General features: G+C 41.4%; 2 protein-coding genes across 2 annotated transcripts in view; one reads left to right on the top strand and one right to left on the bottom strand.

Moving 5' to 3' along the window:
- The window catches only part of LOC149807605 (cysteine-rich protein 2-binding protein-like), a 92360-nt gene that overhangs the window by 644 nt on the left and 70807 nt on the right, over window positions 1–20909 (top strand). The window lies entirely within an intron of this gene.
- On the bottom strand, window positions 5143–8930 carry LOC149807606 (growth arrest and DNA damage-inducible protein GADD45 gamma-like). The gene is made up of 5 exons (XM_089968718.1): window positions 8749–8930; window positions 7264–7374; window positions 6832–6952; window positions 6152–6401; window positions 5143–5804 (listed from the first exon to the last, which is right to left on the bottom strand). The coding sequence occupies exons 1-4, from the start codon at window positions 8793–8795 to the stop codon at window positions 6183–6185; spliced, it is 498 nt and encodes a 165-aa protein (XP_089824844.1). The 5' UTR covers window positions 8796–8930; the 3' UTR covers window positions 5143–5804; window positions 6152–6182.

Raw genomic sequence — 20909 nt, 5'->3', positions numbered from 1 at the left:
CATGCGATAGTGCCTGGCATACTTCGCCAAAGCAATTATAATCGCTTTATATATTTAACCACGAGAGAGAGAGAGGGGTGGGTGGGTGGGGTAATGTGAGCATATTTAGTCATGGTCTATTTTTAGACGGGGAAAACCTTTGTACAGCTAAACTACCATTTTGGGCCTTTACACATTAAATGCAGTCTTCATTTCACTAATTTGTGTACATTATTAATCGGACAAAAAGAAAAGAAACATTTTCAAAGAAAAATATTTGACAATTTATAAAGAAAAAAGGTGTCCCATGAAGTGTCGAGGGCGTGGCGAATAGGAGGGGTTGAGTACCTGCGAGAAGATGTATGTTATTAGTGAAACGATTGTATTATTTGTCTTGCATTACACAGGATCCCATATTTATTGAAGATGACTTCCAAATCACGAAACGAACACATCTCTTCAGGAATACGAGTAAATGCTAGACGCCAAGCATTTAAAGAAAGGTGGGAACATAATATATGTATTTCCATTTGTCCCGTGTAATCAGGTTAAAGATATGTCAATAATAAGAAGACACTATATGATCCCAGTCTTCCGCCTTATGGCATCATTGTAGGGGTTGGTTTAATGTGATATTGAGGACACTTAAGGTAGCTCATCTACTTAATAATTATAAACATTGCCCTCTCTCTCTCTCTCTATGTCTCTCTCAACTAAGCAAGTATTGGCTCTGTTAGTTTTGCTAACCGGTGGTAAAATGTTATCGAAGAGGTTTTCTTATTTAACAGGAAGCAGGATATCCGAACAAATCATTTCAGAAACGTTTAACGTATCTGCAGCTATTGGACCAAATTCCGGGGACCATGTTATTTGGATGTCCTTATAAGGAACTTCCTTAATACGAAATTACTATTATTATCTCAAATAAAAATTAATTTATTTTAGGTCTAACCTAGAAATCCAATCGGTCCATTAATCTGTAGTTATTTAATGCTATACGATGATGGTGTAAGCATTTTACGCCAAACTTGTTTTGTGTTTTTATAGTTGTTCCGTATCTGTGCGTCAAGGACATTTTCCCGTGTTTGTCAAATGTACTCAGTTGTACGAATCAATTCTATAAATAGTTCCGTTAGTTTTCCCGGTTTTACAGAACTGTAAACAAACTATACTTTCGGAAATGTTAATAGCGTCTTTCCATTGCGCAAATGGAAAATAACGTAAACAGAAAATATTTCATACAATTAGTCATATTAATTTAACGTCATCACGCGTTAGTAAAGCAGTCATATGTGTTGTGTACTTACAAACTACAGTAATTCCACGTATACACTTAAGTAAGAATACTTGTTGACAAAATACTCGCTTAAAAAAAGACATTAAAAGCTTAATTACGCCTGAAGTCATTCGTATAATAAAAATCAACTGAAATTGTAAAGTTGAATCAATAATTATATTGTTCGACCTCATCAGCATTTGGGATTTCATCGGGGATGTAGAGGCGCAAAAGCGAATGGTAGTTATCCGTGTTTAAAATAAAAGTGTATTTAAACGAGATCAAATTAGGTAACAGACGAAAAACACTTTTCTCCAATTAGTAATATTGACAACGTATCACACGAGTCAAGCACCTGATCTTAATCATCATAACTTGATGACATCATGGGAGTGATCAGTTCAGCTGTTTACAGCAAACAGGATGTCCAGTTATTTTCTTATATAAAATTGACGGTGTCATATTTATTTTTAAATGTGTTTGACTCAGTTGCCACCAGTCTCTCGACACATTAGAATGCATTGTAAATAACACTGTCAGTGTGACCCTGTTCTTATGTGCAGAACAAATGTAGACAAAACAATGCATTCTCCAATCACAGACATATCGTTTTCACGTATTAAGAACTGACAAATATGTCAAAATATCCTACAACTCATACTGAATAAAAGATGATAAAGAAGAAAGAAAAAAAGTGAAAAAGTGACCGGATGCAATTGGAAGACATCGTCACTTTCCTATTCCTGGCGGCTTCTTTTAAGATATATATCCCTCTGCACTATGCATAAGAGGGATTGGTTATCTTAAATTTGACTACTTAATTTTGAGTGGTGTTCTCAGGTCGGATTTTGCTATTCCCTTCGCCTCCAGGACCACATAACACCACCACTATTTTGGTGCGAGTACTACATGTACATTTGACAATTTGTACAGGAATTCAAAGACGTTTCCATAATCCACCTGTATAAGCGCAAAGGGAACCGCCAGGCCTGCAACAACCACAGGGGTATATCCTTGCTCTCAATCGCAGTAAGGAAACTCGACAGCATCCTACTGAACTGCCTCACTACGCACCTTGACCAGGGACTCCTGCCAGAAAGCCAGTGTGGATTCCGAAAAGAACGTGGGACCATCGACATGGTGTTTTCTGCGAGGCAGTTACAAGAGAAATGTCAATAGCAAAAAGCCGACCTTTTCACCAACTACGTCGACTTGACAAATGCCTTTGATACTGTCAGCAGAGAAGGCTTGAGGAAGGTAATGGCCAAGTAAGGATGCCCGAGAAAATTTATATCCATGGTGCAGTATTTCCACAAAGGCATACAGGCACGAGTCCATGACAACGGAGAGACATCTGAGCCATTCCCAGTAACCAATGGTGTCAAGCAGTGTTGTGTTCTGTCACCGAGAGTCTATTGTTCTCCTCCACGCTGACTACTGTATTCAGAGCCGGAGATGTTGGAGTCGGAATCAGGTACCGTACATATGGAAAACTATTCAATCCAAGGAGACTTCAAGCGAAAACCAAGTTTATGACAGACACCATCAGGGTATACTTATTTGCTGATGACTACGTCCTCATCGCTGGCTCAGAAGCCGAATTGCAACGCAGCGTTGACAAGTTCCCCAGCTCCTGCACAAGTTTTGGTCCCATCATCAGTACCAGTACTGCATCAGCCGGCCCCTGGAAAGCCCTATGTTAAGCCCAACATCACCGTCAATGGCCAAAAACTCGACGTAGTCGTAGTGAACCATTTCACCTACCTTGGCAACACACTGTCACAGAGGGTCACTATTTACTAGGTCAACATCCGCATTGCCAGAGTCAGCGCAACTTTCGACAGACTGTATGCCAACGTCTGGAATAGAAAAGGCATCAGCATCCAGACCAAACTAAAGGTCTACAGTGCAGTTGTGCTCCCCACACTACTCTACTGGACGGTGTACCAACGTCACGCCAGGAAGCTGAACCACGTTCACACCAGAAATCTCAGAGAAATCCTCAACATCAAGTGGCAAGACAAGGTTCCAGACACTGAAGTACTCACCCAAGCAGGTCTCCCCACCATCTTGATGCAGTCCCAGCTATGCTGGGCGGGACATGTACGCATGCCAGACTACCGGCTGCCTAAGAGACTCTTCTATGGCGAGCAACAGCAAGGACAGCGATCGCACGGAGGTCAGATGAAACGCGTCAAAGTCAATCTGAAAGTGCACTGAAAGCGTTCGACATAAACCCTGATTCCTGGGAGCAAACAGCAAGCGATCGAGTCACTTGGCGTTCCTCCGTGCACAAAGGCTCCAAGTTGTGCGAATCTAGCAGGACAGCAGCTACAGAGCTGAAGAAGCAAGCCAGAAAAGCGCGTGCCATCAACCCTCCTGGAGATGTTCCACTAATCCCTTGTCCCTAATGCAAACGAGCATTCAGTGTAAGGATTGGCCTCATCACCCACCTGCGCACTCACAAAACAGAACCAGCCCTTCCAACCCTTGGATGTGAGAGTGGTCCTCGTCGACTCAACGGACGAACAACACAACACATCAGACTTATAACTGGTCAATTTGAAAAGTTCAACGTCACAAAGTTATCGTGGTGTGCAAGTTATTGACAAATAGTGTAATTTTTTAAGATGAGGCCAAAGGTGATATCGATCGGAACCCATACTCTGATTTGGATGCACAAGTCGGAACCTGTCCTAAATTGGCATCATTCCTCTCACAGTTCCAGGCACGTTTACCTGACAATTGTCTTAAATGCACGTGTCGACGTTGTATGCGGAAGAAAAGCAATATTGACGTTTACCTACTTTGAACGAAAATCACGATTTCAAATGCGTCTCAAAATGTAAAAATCTTAAATTTGAGTTTTAAATAATTAAATACTATCATTAATGCTACGAGAGATCATATCTATAATCAGAACAAGCCCATTCTGCAAAATTTCCATAGATTCTGGTTTAACATCTCTGCAAGCTGAGATGATTACAGGGGTTGTCACAGCAGAGAATGTTACCACGTATACTGTGCAACCTGGACACCCTTGTAATCCAACATGGATGATACGTCATCATCGTTTATATCATAGGCTTACAGAAATTTTAAAAAGTGGTGTAGTTCTACCAAGCATAGGTTTCCATGTCACTAATTTGGGAAAAGATTGAATAACAGGTGTTATTCAGGTATGTTGTGTTTATTTCTCTTAAAATAGTCCATGTGACAAATTATTCCAGACTAATGGCACATTCAGATTAATTACAATTATATGACATGTTGTATGCAGCCTTTACAATAGATTGCAAAATCTGTATTTGCCTATTAAGTTTATGCTTTACATTAGAACCAATCATTTTATTTCAGCCAATAATGACGTAACTTTTAGTGAGTAATGCAGAGGAAATAATATAAGGTACAGCATAAAGAAAATAACAGCAGCATTAACATTTGAACAGTCAATCCTAGGTAGAGAAAACAAAAAATCATTATTAGCTGAAACTGTTCAATACTGAGCTAAATGAAATAAGTCTGTATTTTGTATGCATGTAAGTGCACAAACACATGTATATATATATATATATAGAGAGAGGGAGAGAGAGAGAGAGAGAGAGAGATGCTTCTTGTATTGATTGATTACAAATGAGTAATATACATGTATGTGTGTATATGTGTATAGAAAGCATATTACTAAACAGTTAAAGTAAAGATCAAAGATGTGCTTGAAAAACACATATCTGCTTCTTGTGTGTGTAATATTTTGGATAAATGCACTAATAAATGATATATTTGTCTTCATTAAGGGATACATAAGTTAGTTTCAGCTAATCATGCACATGTGTAAATTAATCCTTTGCCTAAGTGGCGTTTTGCACAATCACAACATAAGAACATAATTTATGTATCCATATCAATTTATTCAAGATGTCTCACAAGCAAGACAAAAATGACCCAATAAAACAATGATACATAGATATATAAACATTCAGAGATTTATACATACAGCTGATAAGTGACTTTAATACAAGGGAACATATCAACCCATTAAGGTCACAACCTGTAGCTAAATAATTGCATATGTGACCCTCTGACAAAATGGCTGGTATAGTTGCAAGATGTAACCAACTCTGAATTACATATCATACATGAAGACCATCTTGTCTCAGAATATGTTAACTCATCACATGTCAAAACTGACAGGTCTTTGCAAATTTCACCCTCACTATGGATCCTACAATGGTTTCATATATATTGGCTACAAGAAGACGGTGTATACCACCTTGCCTTTACATATATATCCCTATCGATAGTATTGTGCACTTCCTTGAATATGCCCCTTCAAGCATGAAACTCTGCCCCAGTAGACAGAGTTATCTCCCTTTTGATACTTGGAAACAGTCAATGTGATATCAGGAATCTTTGCATGATGCCCAATGAAGCACTACGTTGACTCAGTCCAATCTCCTTCATGATTAGCCATCTCCCTTGTGATGAGGATCATTTAACCTCACTGCAGAGGTAAGAACGGCACAGCAAATATTTTTGGTATTTATTCAACCTGCAAAGATGGAACGAGATAGTCAGAAAAATTGACACAAATAAAAGGTCAAACTTTTATTTTGTTTATGTATACTTTATTTAATGAGGCGATGTACTTGGCAATAGGCCAGACTTCCCTGAAAGACTCGTCATATTTACATAAATCCATCTTGAGAATAGTAAAAGAAAGTGGTACCAGACAGAGCGGAAAATACATCAATATGTTAGCTCTTTTTCTTGTGCACATGCATCATTTCTTCAGTTTTGGATTTCTGTTTAGCTGAACCCCTTCTCCTTTGTTTTGAAAACAATTAACACCAGCCATGTCAATAATAATTTGCTGGAAACAACAGATTTAAAAGTTACCTTTAATGAATCCATCGAAATAATGTAGCTATCAGTCTGGTGGCAGTTCGATCACTTGATGAGGCCAAATCTGCTCCATGAATGCAAAGCTCTCATCATCTTCGTCCCTTTTGTTTTTTGGCGGATATGTCACTAGGACACAGCTACAGTCCACACTGGCTGTTGTCACTGGCATGGCGTTTTTGCTTTTCTGGTGCTTTTTCTTGTCTCCAAAATTCAATACGACAGACAATTTTTCAGCACTGTCCACCTGCAAGCATAAACACATTTTGATGAGATTTTATCTGCAATTACGTTTTATTCTGAAACATAATATTATAAATGATAAACTGTGTCATTACACACATTTAAGTACGTACATCTTGGCTTTACAAATGGTATTCATCTTTTTGCTACCATAACATAATATATGAAAGGGCAATTTGATTTATGGAAAATAAGTTTTTAATGTAATTTGTCTAGTCATGACAGGAGCCAAATGATGCTTTGTTTTGTCTTTAAATGATTATAAAATAGAAGAATGTCCATGGTGTATGTTTATATATTTTCCTAAACTCCTTAATAACTAACGTTAACATACATCGCTTATATCATCTAGTGGTCCCTTTTCATGACAATATTAGAAAACTATTTTCCCATCTTTACAACAATAGTGGGTGTAAATATAACAAAGTCCGTACCTTCAACAGCTGTATCTCGTTTTCCCAGCAGTAGGCTTCAATCAGCTTATGTTGAATGTGGATTGCAACGTCAGTGGATGATGTAACTGGCAAAATACACAGTCTTACTTTGTCAGGGTCCCTGAAAACCGCACACAATCACGATGAGTCAATGAAAAATTGCTAAGAAGAAAAACTGAATATGGATGTAATGTACTTAAACATTAATTACATTACTGAGGAGGATGCAGAATTAAACTTTTATTATTACTTATAAATAATTTACTCTCTCTCTCCATCTCAGGCGAACATCTAGAATCTTTTTTACAAAGTCATGGCATTAGCTTTTTGAAATCACGTTATCCCCGAGGCTATTATCGGTATGTTACCAAAGAATCAAGTATTTTAGCTTAAATTATTAAATACAGTGTAAAATGTTACTGTCATACTTACATTCGGAAGACCTTTGCACATTCAAACACTCCACTAGTTAGCCTTCCCTCAGACATTGCCTTCAGCAATGCTTCCTTCAGAAATTCGGCAGTTTTCAAGCTCATTGTATCTCTGCAATAGAAAAGACTTCGATTAAGAACAACCAATCACATTCAAAATAAAACAGTGCTGAAAAACTTCAAAGTACTGATTTCTGATGAACAAAAAGGCGCCAACAAAACTAATTGAGCAACCACGATGTATCATTTTGTCACGTGCGGGGTTTTACATCACTTTACCTTGTCGAACGTTTTGGAAAAACGTTATGGTTTGGTTTGTGGGTTTCACGCCAATTTTCTGCTCATGACAGGCGCCTATACTTGAAGACAAGTATATTTGGTGGAGGAAGGATGCGGGAAGACTCACCCACCCACCGATCCAGGATGGCCAAGCCGAAACTCGAACCGATGGAGGTGCGATGCGAGTGATATGTGAAGGCGAGCGCCTATGACCACTTGGACAGTCGGAAAAACACAGAAAGGCAAATGTTAGGAGTTACATGTAGTTTTCACAAATGCTTTTATCTTAAGTCACATATATTACATTTTCTCATTGCAATCGTTTCACGTTAGGATCAAGATATATCTTGCGCAGGGGGAGTACTGGTTTTTTAATAAAAAATAAAAAAAACTGTGCTTGTAGGCAGAATTTAACAACATTACAGAAATGGATTTGTGTATCTCACTGAGCTGGTCTAACCCAGTGCTTGAAGATATAAAGTAAAAAAAGTTAAAATATACCTTACTACCATAATTTTAAAACCAGTGCAATAGAAAACAAATGTTTTTTTTTTAGCCTTAATCTTTTTTCATCACATAGTGTATAAACCAACGCGAATCTGCTAGCATGTTTTATCACATAACCACACTGGCCAAGTCATGACTAGAATCCACGTGAACAGATGTGAAATGTGAGTGATATGTAAAGGCGAGACAACTCTGTCACCCGGGGTCCCGGCCCGGGGTGGATCTAGCAGTCCATTCCACTTCTAAAACAGTAGCGGGGAAGAATAAAAAAACGAAATCCCCGAATAAAGTTTTTTTTCTTCAGTTACATGGGTAAAGCTATGCCCTAGAAACGCGTAAAATGTAGGAGCTTATGGGGGTTTCGTCCCCTGGACCACAACCAGGGGTTCCTCACAGACCCCGACTTCTTAACCCCTCCCTGTGATATTCCTGATCCGCCCATGCACCGTTTATTAAATCACTCATGAGGCATAAAAAGATTTTACTTTATCTAGTGGTTACAGTATAGAGTATACTGGTCGTAGTCGGATTAAACACTGTTTAGTGTAGAATAGTATCGATCCTTTGTGACCAGTAATGGCCGAATCATGGGGGGGGGGGGGGGCAAACAAGTAGTGGTGAGCTATTAAGTTTTACGGATGTAAGCCCATGAATGCATGTCATATAATAAGCTAATATTTAGAGCTAAAACCACACTTACATATCTGTTTTCTGCACAGTTTCCTCCACAACATCTGGGAACGTCATTTTGCTGGTAAAAATTCCTGTGTGAAAGAATAATCCGACAAAGGAATAATCAGTAAAACTGTTAAGCGGTATCTACGTCTTATCTGTTTGCTCTCAAGCAACGGAATGCCAACTAGGAAGACGATACACAAACTTGTTTACCGGTCGAAGGCTTTTCCCAGAAGAACACCTCAACTGATTGGTCTTCAGCCGATGGTACGGCTGTTCCTTAACAACGCATAGTAACAAATAAAATATGCAACGTTTCTGTATTTTCTTACCTTGCTTTGTACAAAAGCAGCTAAACTAAACTACAAAAGACGATGAGCATGAACAATTGTGAAGGTAAGTTGGATGATATTTGCAAAATTATGTGACCGATTTTTGATGACATTCACAATTCTCCTTTCTCCAGTTAGTCACGTGGTATCATGTGACACTATGGGATTCCCCGTCCAAACGTGTGGCAATCGATTCTTGGTATTGCACAATCCTTGCTGAATCAGCCGGTGTAGTTTCGTCCACGTTAAAACTAACACATCAGTCCTGGATTCCGTAGGGAAGGAAATTCTCAAAACGACTTATTTAGCTCGGGATTACCGAAAGCTATTTCAAATATACTTGTATCATGTTCGCCAACAATTTTGATTGTAGTCATTCTATGCAGTGCAGTGACATAGATGACCTTGTACATATACCCATTGTAAATAGTATGCCTTTTTGGATTCCTGACTGTCTTTCTCATCAGTAAAGAATCATTTTTAAATACCGATATAAAATCATTAATTAGTATGGAAAACTAATGGTCTGCGAGTTTACAAGTTTCAGACATGGTATTTAACTCATTGAGCAGAAGTGTAGGTTTTTACCTTACTTCTATAAATAGCTATGACCACCGGCTTCCTCTCGTCGTGGCAAATAGGACGTTTTCCCTTCGGTTTTGCTAAAGTTATATTATGCTACGAAGGCTCGACCAAGAAGTAAAGAAGAGGTGTGAGACGTTCGGAATGTTAAATTTTCTTATCTAATTAAACTTGAACAAGAACAACAACAATGCTAGTAATAGCAACAACAACAACAACAACAACGGGGGCTGCTACACCAGCAAAGCAATGCTGGCAGACATACCGGATAATAATAACGACGATGATTGTCGTCGTGACAGTTTAATGACTGAAAAAGGAAAACGCCTCTTGAGATGATTGATACATATGAAAATATTACTTTTGGGGGATTTATAAGAATGAAAATCATCATTAGATGAAAGCACAGGTGCTCGACGCGAGCTTGATGTTGAGGAAAAAAAAACAAATAATTTGAAGGAAAAAAACATACAGAGTGACAAAAATACCTTGGATCCCCCCCCCCCCCGACCCTCTCCGGGTCGTCATTTCAACTTTTTTTCGGGGGGGGGAGGGGGGCAAAACTTGACGGGCTTGTTAATTTTCGAATATAGGCAACAGCAATTTTACAGCACATGCAAATTGGGGAGAGGGCAATGTCCCCAGCCCCCCCCCCCCCATGACGTCCCTGGACCCTCTCAATCATGCTATATAAAAGAGAAGATACGTAACTTCCAAATACTTGGTTCCACCCAAGACCCTCGATTTCCTTCTGCTATTTCCCTCAGAACGGGTTATAGGGGTATCTAAAGGTATTATTGTCACTCTGTATGGTTTTTTTCCTTCAGGTTATTATTATTTTTTTTTATCTGAACATTAAGCTCGCGTGGAGCACATCTGGATGAAAGGTGGATTTTTCTACGGCCTCTGTGTCTTCGTTTTGAGCCTAAAAATAAATTGTTTACATACTCTACCTTGAGCAATTAAAACATTTATTACAGATATGCGCATAACTTCAATCGGTTAATTAGTCACTGGAATTCAGATGGACTGGAAATGCTTACCGTCGGGATTTACCGTTGGGGGGTAGGTGGGGCTTGCTAGATTTAAGTAAATGAAGGCCGGACAGTATATACAACTGTAATGATTTCATTTTACAAGTAGATCAGCCAGGGACATCTGTGTATTCCCTACCGCAATGTCATCATCTTCATTAGCCAAGAGTTGTCGATCCACTTCGACCCTGGGCTTGAAAAGACGCAACATTATCGGCAGAAACGTCATCTTCGCTGACGAGTTGTAAAGAAACACTACACAAATTAAAACGTCGACGATGATGTGGCATCATGAATTATAAAATGTGATGACAGCGCTAAAATGACAGGAACGTAAAAACTGTTGATAAATGGAAAAATTGCATCAGTATTTTTAAAATATTTTTATGCCACGTCAGTAGTAAGGTGGGGCACTAGAGCCTCAATGGGAATTAGCATTACAGAGACCCCTGGGCAAATATAGCCTCAATGGAAATTTAACATGGAGAAAAATCGTGGGCAAATATAGCCTCAAGGGGAATTTAACATGGGAAGTAGTCTTGGGCCACTATAGCCTCAAGGGGAATTGAATATGGGAAAAAAGTCTTGGGCCACTATAGCCTCAAGGGAATTGAACATGGGATTTTTTTTTTTTAATTTTTTTTAAATTTACATTTAAATTTAAAAAAAGGGGTAGGCAATTGAAAGGCTATCTCTTTTCGAGAAATATGGCTGGCCCTGAAAAGGGCCTTTGGGTTTTCTTCTTCTTCTTCTGCTTCTAATTTCTTCTTTTTCTCCACCAAGTTCTTATTTTATCTCCTACACTCTTTCTCTTCTTCTCTTTCTTTTTTCTCCAGCTCTTCTTTCTTCTTCTCTTCCTCCTCTTCTTTCTTCCTCTTCTCATTTTCTTCTTCTTTTTCAATTTTTTCGTTCCATTTGCTTATTCTTATTATTTCTTCGTCATCCTCCTTCTCCTCCTTTATCTCTTTCATGACACCACTAATCTTGTCCTTTACCTTTTTTAAGTTATTAATTTCCATCTTTACACGATGGGGACTATAGGAATAATGGTCTTCAACGAGTCTTATTAACATCTGTTCCATCATTCCTAAGTTGTCTAAAACGTCTTGCAATGTTTGTATTTTGTCCATTTGGTTAGAAGCCATCTTCTTTGTAGAATGGTTTGAACGACGAATACTGTGGGTTCTTATAGTGAAAGCGCGGACGTGAAGGAAAACATCCCCCTAAAACATAAAATTGATCTTACCTAGATCATGACCAAAGAAACAGCAACGCGCGGACGTGAAGGAAAACATCCCCCTACTTTTCTCATTTCATATAATAAAACCCAAACTATACTCTCCACCTACTCTAAGAAACCCATAATCTACTATTCACACAAACTTACGTGAACAGTTACTAACACAAACACACAAACACATACACTCCCACTATTAATAAAGAGTTAGTGTTTATATTCACACTACTCTACCTACACACATTGGCAAATCGATCGTTATTTCTTTTCTACAGTATTGGGTAGCCCTGAAAAGGGCTGTTTTTTTTTGGAACTTCATGGACACCTGGTTAATGGTGACACCTTCCAGGCCTGGCGCCACATACACATCTTGTCCCCCAGTTACTTTTTACCTTTTTGGGGGAGAGAGCAGAGGCAGGATATGTGGCTTCAGAATCCCAATTTTCGGTTTCTGGGATTCTGAAATTTTTTCTTCTACTCTCCTTTTCCTCCTCCTCTTCTTTGTATCTTCTCTCCTCCTCTTTGTATCTTCTTTCCTCTTCTTCTTTATATCTTCTCTCCTCTTCTTTATTTCTTCTTTCCTCCTCCTCTCTCATCCTTCCGTCTTCCACAATGGCTTCCGCGGCCAGTTCATTCAACAGGCGCCTGGCATATTCCAGATGCACATGAAGTTCCAACAGTTTAGACAGTCTCGTGTTCATTTTTGGTGTTGATCAATCAACAAGGGTAGCGAGTTTCAATTTATAGTGAAAGCGCGGACGTGAAGGAAAACATCCCCCTAAGAAACATAAAATTGATCTTACCTAGATCATGACCAAAAGAAACAACGCGCGGACCTAAAAGAAACACTCACTCACTTTTATATGCTACCCATCACTATTTTAAATTTTTTTTATAAATCACTTCAATAGACTATTTACATACGCAAAGCAATCCAATCTAACCCCAAATCTACACCTCAAACACAAAAAAAAGACATCATTTTAATCTACTATCCATACCAACTTACTTAAGCACTTACAAACACAAACACACAAACACATACCCTCACATTTTTAAAAAAAAGAGTTAGTGTTTATTTTCACACTACTCTACCTACACACATTGGCAAATCGATCGTTATTTCTTTTCTAGAGTATTGGGGTAGCCCTGAAAAGGGCTGTTTTTTTGTTTGCTATGGCATTCTTTTTTTAGTTTCTAAGAATGCGATGTCCTCTGAGGATAGACTTTCTGGCGATAGGTATGCTTCTTCGGAAAGAGAAGAAGAACTCTTTGGTGTCGATACGACAATCGACAAAGCCTCTGTCAGCTTCAGGTTGCTGCTGCTGTTGTTGTTGTTGTTGTTGCTGCTGTTGCTGCTGTCTCTGAAGTCTGTACTTCTCTGTCCATTCTTCTTTTTCCCTGTTCATTTCTTCTCTGAAGAGCTCTTCTATCAGGTCTTCAGTGATTTTTAACATTCTCACATTCTCTATTTCTTCTGGCTTCGGTATCAGACTGTGTCTGACCCTATGCAAATTCACGTAGGCTTCGTTGAGCTTAGCTAGTTTGGAGCACATCTTCGTAGGAGGATGAGTCGACAATGGATGGTTACACTGGAAACAACCCCGGTTCTTAAAGTCAAAGCGCGGACGTGAAGGAAAACATCCCCCACACGGTTTTCGAGCCGCAACGTTCAGCGAGTGTCATGCGAGGGATAGTAAGAAATGAAAGAGCATCAATCTAACATTCTTATAGCTAAACAAACCACAAAGGCATTTTTTTTCAAAACACAACATTTTTATTCAAAAACCACTTAACACTAAACAACAACTCTAACATTTTTAACAATAATCCAACATGATAACATCAAACAATTTTTTTCAAAACACAACATTTTTTCCACAGTCTCCTCACATTCCATCTTTAAAGTTTCTCCACTAAGTAAAGAGGGATAACAGTCTTCCATGGTTTCTAGTAATCTAGGATGACTTCTCTCAAACTGTTGATTTCTATGATATTATCGAATTCTGCATACAGGATGGCGTTCACCGTTTCATCAGGGTCTCGGTCTTTAAACTGAATTTCCACACGAATCTGGCTGGATTTTATAGGGTGGAAATGTCCCTCGTCGCTGCCTTGGTCTGGAGTGAAATCAAAAGCCCACAAAGCGTAGCCTCCTGCATAATCCTCGTACGTAATACCGTGACTGGTATTGGTTCCTAACTGTCCGGTGGCTTCGTACAGGGACAAGTACGATCTCAAGTAATTCTTCTTGGTAAAGTCAGGTTCGAAAGGTCGGGTACACAAGGTCTTGCCATCGCGACTGACTTCGATTTTGGACACGCCAAAGTGTTGAAAGTAGAAAGGATATTTTTCGGCAGCTCCGTTGAAGGCTGTATTCTCGACGATACCAACGATCAAACGTTTGGGTAACTGTCCTTGGAACAGATGATCTTCGATCATGGATCGCTGTCCCTTGGGAATGGTGAAGGTTTTCACTTCCACGTGTCGTATGGGATACTTGGCGGTCGTTCTACTCAACGTCTGACTGATGTCGTTTCCCACTTTAGGTAACACTTCCACACGGCGTACGTAGAGTCTGGCTTCTTGGATTTTGGTTTTGTAACCGTCACTATCAGCCAATAAATGGAAAGCGGTACTGCTACGATTCAGTCTCAGGCGGACATCCACCCCGTTCAGCAAATACTTTTCTTGCAACCACATGTCCAAATGCAAACGATCCATCAGTTCTAAACTTGTGTCGGCTCCCGTGATTCTCTTTCTTCGTTCTAGAAATCCATCATTGTTGTCTTTCTTTTCATCAGTTTCCAATATTTCAAACTTGGTAGGTTCGTCAGCTTCCCATACCACACAGGCATTGAGATGAGTGTTCTTGGCATCTATTCCGTACGTCAAGAGATTTTCCAGGTAGGCACGATAAGGGTAAGTATCCATGCTGCTACTGACCAGTTTGTTATTCAAGTACAAGTCCACTCCACTGAACAAGGAATGCATGAAATTGTTGACGGGAGCTACTGCTTCATCGTCTATAGCACCTCCAGTCTTATCTAGAATTTTGACTTTCAGGTACAAGTAACTGCTATTCAGATCGATGTAATCTTCGGGCTGTCCTTTGATTTCAAACTCGATGGGAGCGGAATCCGTCAGTGAGGAGACGGGGTGAAATTCCACCCACTGGGATTCTTGCATGGTCATCATGGTAGGGGGCATGGCAAACAGATCCAGTTCCGACTTGGAACAAGCGCAAGACTCTCGGTGCATCATTTTTTTGTTCTTTCTCAATAATCGAAAACGTCTACGTCTCGAACGGTTCTTCTTTTCTTGGCCTTTCTCGCTTGAAGTCTGGTGAAAGGGTGTTTTCTTCGTCGTCTCTTTCTGCCTTGTCCTTGCTGAATGCCTGACTCGGTAGCGTGCAGGGCATTTATAGGTGTGTCTTGTCGGCCCAAAATGTCTTTGCCCGTTTGCAGCAAGACATTTTTGCCTGCCCTCATGAAGGCTTCTTTAGGGTTTTGTTTGTCGATGATGACATTTTGGAGAAATTCTTTGCCTTGCGTCAGTGCCGCATCTTTCAAGGCGTGCAATCCGCGTGTCACGATCGGTTTCAACACTGGGGCCACCGAACGAAAGGCCGATTTTAACATGTCTCCTAAACCGTGTCCTCGCTGTCGAGCAACCCCTCGGTACACTGGATACATGACTTACTTACGAGTCGTGAGAGAACCGTTTTCGAAAATGGAGTTTCACCGTGACTTTTCCTTTGGTGAATGGAATATTTTGTCCCAAATCTCCTTTTATAGCAATGTTGACCGTGTCCAAATACGACTTGCTGACCGGCAAATAGTGAGGATGGACAAATTCGCGGTGGACGTGGTAAGTGTTTCCACCTTCCTCGTCAGCGTTCGTGACAGAATCTACTTTGAAAGGAATGACACGCAGTAACGGTACGGAGGTGTGTCCCACCACGTTGTACTCCACCACATCGGAATACACAACCATCAAATTCAGTCCTTGGTTCAGTTCTACCGGGGCACGAAATAACTTGCTAAAAGACTCGTTGTCGTAAACGATGGGTAATTCGTTTTTCTTGATCATGGTCTTTCTCATGTCCATGTCTCCGCCCAACATGTCATACAATTCAGGACAAAATAAAATGGACATGATTTTACTCCGTTCAAATTTCATCAAGAAGCGACGAGCTGCTTTGTGGTACTCCATGGTGACATTTTTGTTGACATGCTCCAAAGCTTTCAGAAACACGACATTAAACCTGGAGGTTATGGTGCTGACCAAATGTTGACCACTAAAATAATAGCCTGGGGGAATGAACAAGTGATAGGTGGTGTACTTTTGATTTTGTGTACGGGTTTTCTTGTCATATTTGACATTGCTATCCATCCACTGTTGCATTTGCTCGTCATGAACTTCCACATCAAAAAAATTTTGATTGGGAAGGACATTGAGGACTTGGGTCGGGTGAATCATTTCTACTAAAGCCACTTCCCAATGGGCTTCGTGATCTAACTGGATGGCTTGAGGTAATTTGGCCGTGTAACAGCACAACGTGTTCTTGGGAAACACCTCCATGGAACTGTCACTGGGTAAGGTTAAGTAAAATTGGTTTTGGTGACTCATAATTCCAGAGTTCTGTGGCTGTCCGAGGGGTTAGTGGACGTCAGAGGCGTGTCTCCGCCCAAAATGGGGTTCTGGTTGTGGTTGTAGTGGTGACTGGCACTGGCACTGGACACAAGTTTCCCGTGGTTCCCGTTCGAGGTGAATTTCAGGGAGGGATTAGGAAGCAGGTAACCGATGCAACTGCTCAATAAAATGGTCCACAATTGTTTGTCTCCTTGTTGCAAACTCAAATTGGCGATGGCTGCCCCGATGACACAATACACCACGAAGATTTGGCAGAAAAAGACGATTTGCGTTTTAGGCACACGTTCTCCACACCACACCCACAAGGGTTGTTTTTGTAAATCTTGCACAGAAGAACTGGGTGAAGAAGGAGTGGTCGACGTAGCTGCGTCTGATGTGTGAAAGGGCATGATGGTCACTTCTTTTTATAGTCGATGACTTGCGAAGCGTCGACCCAAGAATCAAAACTGGGTGGATATCCTTTCCAACGTACTTTGACTTCTTTGACACGTCGTTTGCCCACTTTACGGGTTCTGCGTTCGAGAATGCTTTCGATGTCGTACACGTCGTCTTCTTTTTTGGTGACACGTTGTAACTCGGGCAAATAAAACGTTCCTTTGAGCACTTCTCCGTTCATGTCTTCCAATTTATAGACGGCAGGATGACGGCCATGCACTCGTCCAGTGACGCGAAACAGTTCGGTCGTCCAGTTAGGTAAGTAACCTTTGTCAAAAGTGCGTTTGGTTTTGCCAATGCGCACCCAATCTCCTACGGCCAACTCTCCACTTTTCTTGGGGACAGCCCTCGTCGGGGACGTACCAAACAGACGCTCGAACACCAGCACTTCGTTGTCGGGAGTCACGTCTTGCGGGGCACGTCCGATGCTTCGATGGTAAGATTGGTTGTATGCTTGCACCAGGTGCGGTAAGATGTCGATGTACTTCAGAGTGTGGTGATGCGTAAAATATTTCCACATGCGTTCTTTCAAAGTGCGTTGAAAACGTTCCACGATGCTGGCTTTGGTTTCAGGATTCTCGGTGGTAAAAAAAATGAATGTCACGTTTCTTTAATTCTTTTTGGAAAGCTTGGTTCAGAAATTCGGTGCCTTTGTCCGTTTGCCATCGAAGAGGGTGACGACCGCTTTGTTTCAACACTCGTTGCAGGGCTCGCACTAACTCGCTGCTGGATTTGGAAGTCAAGGGCACGACCCAGGCAAATTTGGAAAAGACGTCGATGACACAAAACAAATATTTGTAGCCGCGATTGTAGCTGGCCAAATGAGAGACATCGGCTAAATCGGCTAGCCATTGATGATCGATGCCTTCCACTCGGGTGCGACTTCTGGCAAACTTGCGTCGAATGGGTTTGTGTAAAGTGTAGGTAGCTTGTTCTTGTAACCATCGTTGCACTTGAGGTAAACGGAGACTTTTCAGTCGCGTTTTGGCAGCACGATACAATTTTTGAACTCCTGCGTAACCTGCAGGATGCGAGGGATCGTAGTAAATGCTGGCTAAGACTTTTTCCATTTTTTTGTGTTGATTGGTGAGTTAATAAGGCACCCACCCTTGGAAGAGGCTACTCTTTTTCTCTTGGGGTATTTTCTTGGATTGCAATGCTTTGCGTGTGCGACCGGCAATAGGTATTGAAGAGGAGGAGGATGTCTGAGCGGGGGATATCGGTTCTTGTTTCACTTCTGTCTTCACTTCTGTCTTCACTTTCTTTTTCTCTTGTGAGGAAGAAGGGGTGGCCATCATCTTTTTAATCCATCCAATTCTGGAGGTAGGTGGTGTTGTTAACTTGCGTACTTTTTCGGGTGGAGTTTGAAACCCTTCTTCTTCTTCTTCTTTTTCTGTCTTGGTCACGGGTACTGGTGGTACTGGTACTGGTGATGGTGCTGGACTTTTCATCAAGCTCTTAAAATCTTTCAGAGTGGGTAGAGCTGTTTCGTCTAAAGCTTTCTGGTGAAAGAGTTGCAGTCGTTGCAAGAGTTGACCGTACTTTTGCGATTTTTCTGTTTCGGACATATCTTGGCGATCCATTAAGGACTGCAATTCGTGTTGTAACTGGGACATCTCGCTCAAATGGGGATTGGGAGGTAAATGCGGGGTGCGTTGTTCTTGCCAACGATGGTATTCCATCCATCGTTTGTAAGGCACTAAAGCTAGTTTTCGTCCTTCCATGGGGTTGTCAGGGGTCGATTCTGAGATCTTGGGACTTCCGAAGGCCTTTTTATCTTGCTCCCACCAGTCCTCCCAACATGGTTCCTAAGACTCCTTTCAGTAAGGGGCCTAACAAGAGAGGCAAAATGCCTCCACGTTGGACCAACATCTTCTTTTGACGAATGGGAATTTTCTTTTGAACCATTTGGCTAAGAACGTGACGATGTTTGCCTAAGCATTGTTTCTGGTGTTTGGACAAAGGGATCGTGCCTTTCAAAACGTTCAAACAACATTCGCACACGGTATCGATGACCTCTTTGGAGGCCGTTTGAATGAGTTTTTTTCGTAGGGGTGGAGAAGCTTTGGACAGGACAGATAACATGTCCCCATGTTTGACTAAACGAGGAGGCAGTCCTTTCCTTTTCTTTCCTTGGGGTTTTCTGGAGGGTGACATCTCTGAGTCTTCAGGAGCACCAAAACACTGATACCCCGACTTGGTCACAGGCCTTTTTTATACTGGAACGCGTCGCCACTGATTGTCTTTACGTCGTATCAACTTCATGACAGGCATGACACGTCGTGCAGGGGTACGCAACGGACTAAATCGAGCCAGTTCTTGCTTGGACAAATCCAGTAAACTTTGTAACATGCCCGATCTTTCTTGGACTTTGATTTTGGGAGAAGGTACTTTGTGAGCAGCAGCCACTGCCACTAAATTGGAGGGTCCTGCCACTGGGGAAGTTCTTTTGGGGGTCATCAACGGAGATGTTCTTGGTGTAATCAACGTCTCCAAGTATTCATCAGTTCTGGGTGTCATTAACGGAGAAGTGGATGAACGTGAGGATGCCGGAGACGCAGTCACTGCCGTAGCAGATCGTGGTTTGCGAGTGTAAGGTTGCGTCCTGGCCGAAGTGCCTCTCTTGCGACTAGTTTTCTTCTGTGGACTTTTCTTTTTCTGGGCACTTTTTCTCTGTTTCTTTTTCTGGGGGCTTCTTTTTTTTTCCGGGGTGGTGGTGTCTGGTCAGAGGAGGGTCCTACCACTGGAGAAGTTCTTCTCTTTGGGGACCTGGTCTTTTTCTTCTTCTTGGGACTTCGTTGGACTTTTGTCTTGGGGATAACTTTGGGGGCATTAGGATCCCATCTTAAAAGTGAGCGAATGATGACCCCTCCTAGAGTACCGCTCCCTCCAGGTTTCAAAATGATTTGTTTTTTGGTTTGAGTGTCGATGCGGGGATCGGCCAGTTGGACCAAAGCGACTTTGTTTCGATCGAAAAAGCGTTTGGTTTGATGAGGAATCTGAATGATTCCTTGGAGTAATTGACGTGCCGTCACCGTGAACCATCGTAAGACTTCTTTGAGACTAGCTTCTAAGACACGAGCTCGTGTTTGTGGATTTTTTTCTCGACTGATGCCATACAAGGCACGAATCAGTTTGACGGGAAGATGCGACTGAAGGGACGTCATGTTCGCACTGAGAGTGAGACAGACGAAAAATGGTCTGAGGTTTTTATAGATTTTTTTATGGGGAGTGAAATGAAGTCGAGGACGGAGACGTGTACAGGACAGGCCCTCCGTCTTGGCACCAGTGGTGAAACAAGTGGGTACGAAATCGCAAATCCTCGGGAGTCGTAGGTTTCAAATCGACGAGTAAATAGGCGTGTGGCGTTTGAGTGGCATCGTCGTACGCCTGAGTCAGCCAAGGCGTTCCTAACTGTTTGGCTAAGACTTGCACTTGCGATTTATCTCGAGGGCTTTTAAACAAGACCACGTAATGCGCATTGAGACTGATGGTGCGATGGGCTTTACTTTGTTGAAACAAATTTTGGGTGATGTAAACGACACTGGCATTACGGTGATGCCCTTTGCGCGTGAACCACAGTTTAATTTCTTCTTCGTCTTCTCCTAACATGTCGTCGAAAATGACCAAATGGGTTTGACGGGAGTCAGAGACGATGGCGTCGTCTTCTTTAGGAATGCCTTCCACAAACACGATGGAATCGCCTTGACTTTCTCGCAAGAGGTTGTTCGCCGATTGCCACTCTTTGTAACACCACACGATCCGCTGAGGTGGCCGATCGATCAAATGATGTTTATGTTCGATCAAACGTTTGACGAATTCGGTTTTGCCTGAACCGCTAGGTCCAGCAATGAGCATGTTAAAGGGATGGCGAAGATACAAAGCCTCCCAACTGGCACGATCTAAGTGT

The sequence above is a fragment of the Sinohyriopsis cumingii genome, chromosome 1 (assembly GCF_028554795.1).
Source record: "Sinohyriopsis cumingii isolate HCF-2022 chromosome 1, ASM2855479v2, whole genome shotgun sequence".
In the NCBI taxonomy this organism is placed as follows: domain Eukaryota; kingdom Metazoa; phylum Mollusca; class Bivalvia; order Unionida; family Unionidae; genus Sinohyriopsis; species Sinohyriopsis cumingii.
The sequence above is the reverse complement of the archived record's forward strand: the minus strand, read 5'-3'. Positions and strand labels throughout refer to the sequence as shown.

Bases quoted from the DNA above. Each gene is read 5' to 3' on its own strand.
- LOC149807606 (XM_089968718.1), bottom strand. From the start codon at position 8,795: ATGACGTTCCCAGATGTTGTGGAGGAAACTGTGCAGAAAACAGATAT. The intron at 7,375-8,748 runs GTAAGTGTGGTT...TTTCTATTGCAG, and splicing joins ACTGTGCAGAAAACAGATAT to AGATACAATGAGCTTGAAAA. The intron at 6,402-6,831 runs GTACGGACTTTG...TTATGCTTGCAG, and splicing joins ACGAGATACAGCTGTTGAAG to GTGGACAGTGCTGAAAAATT.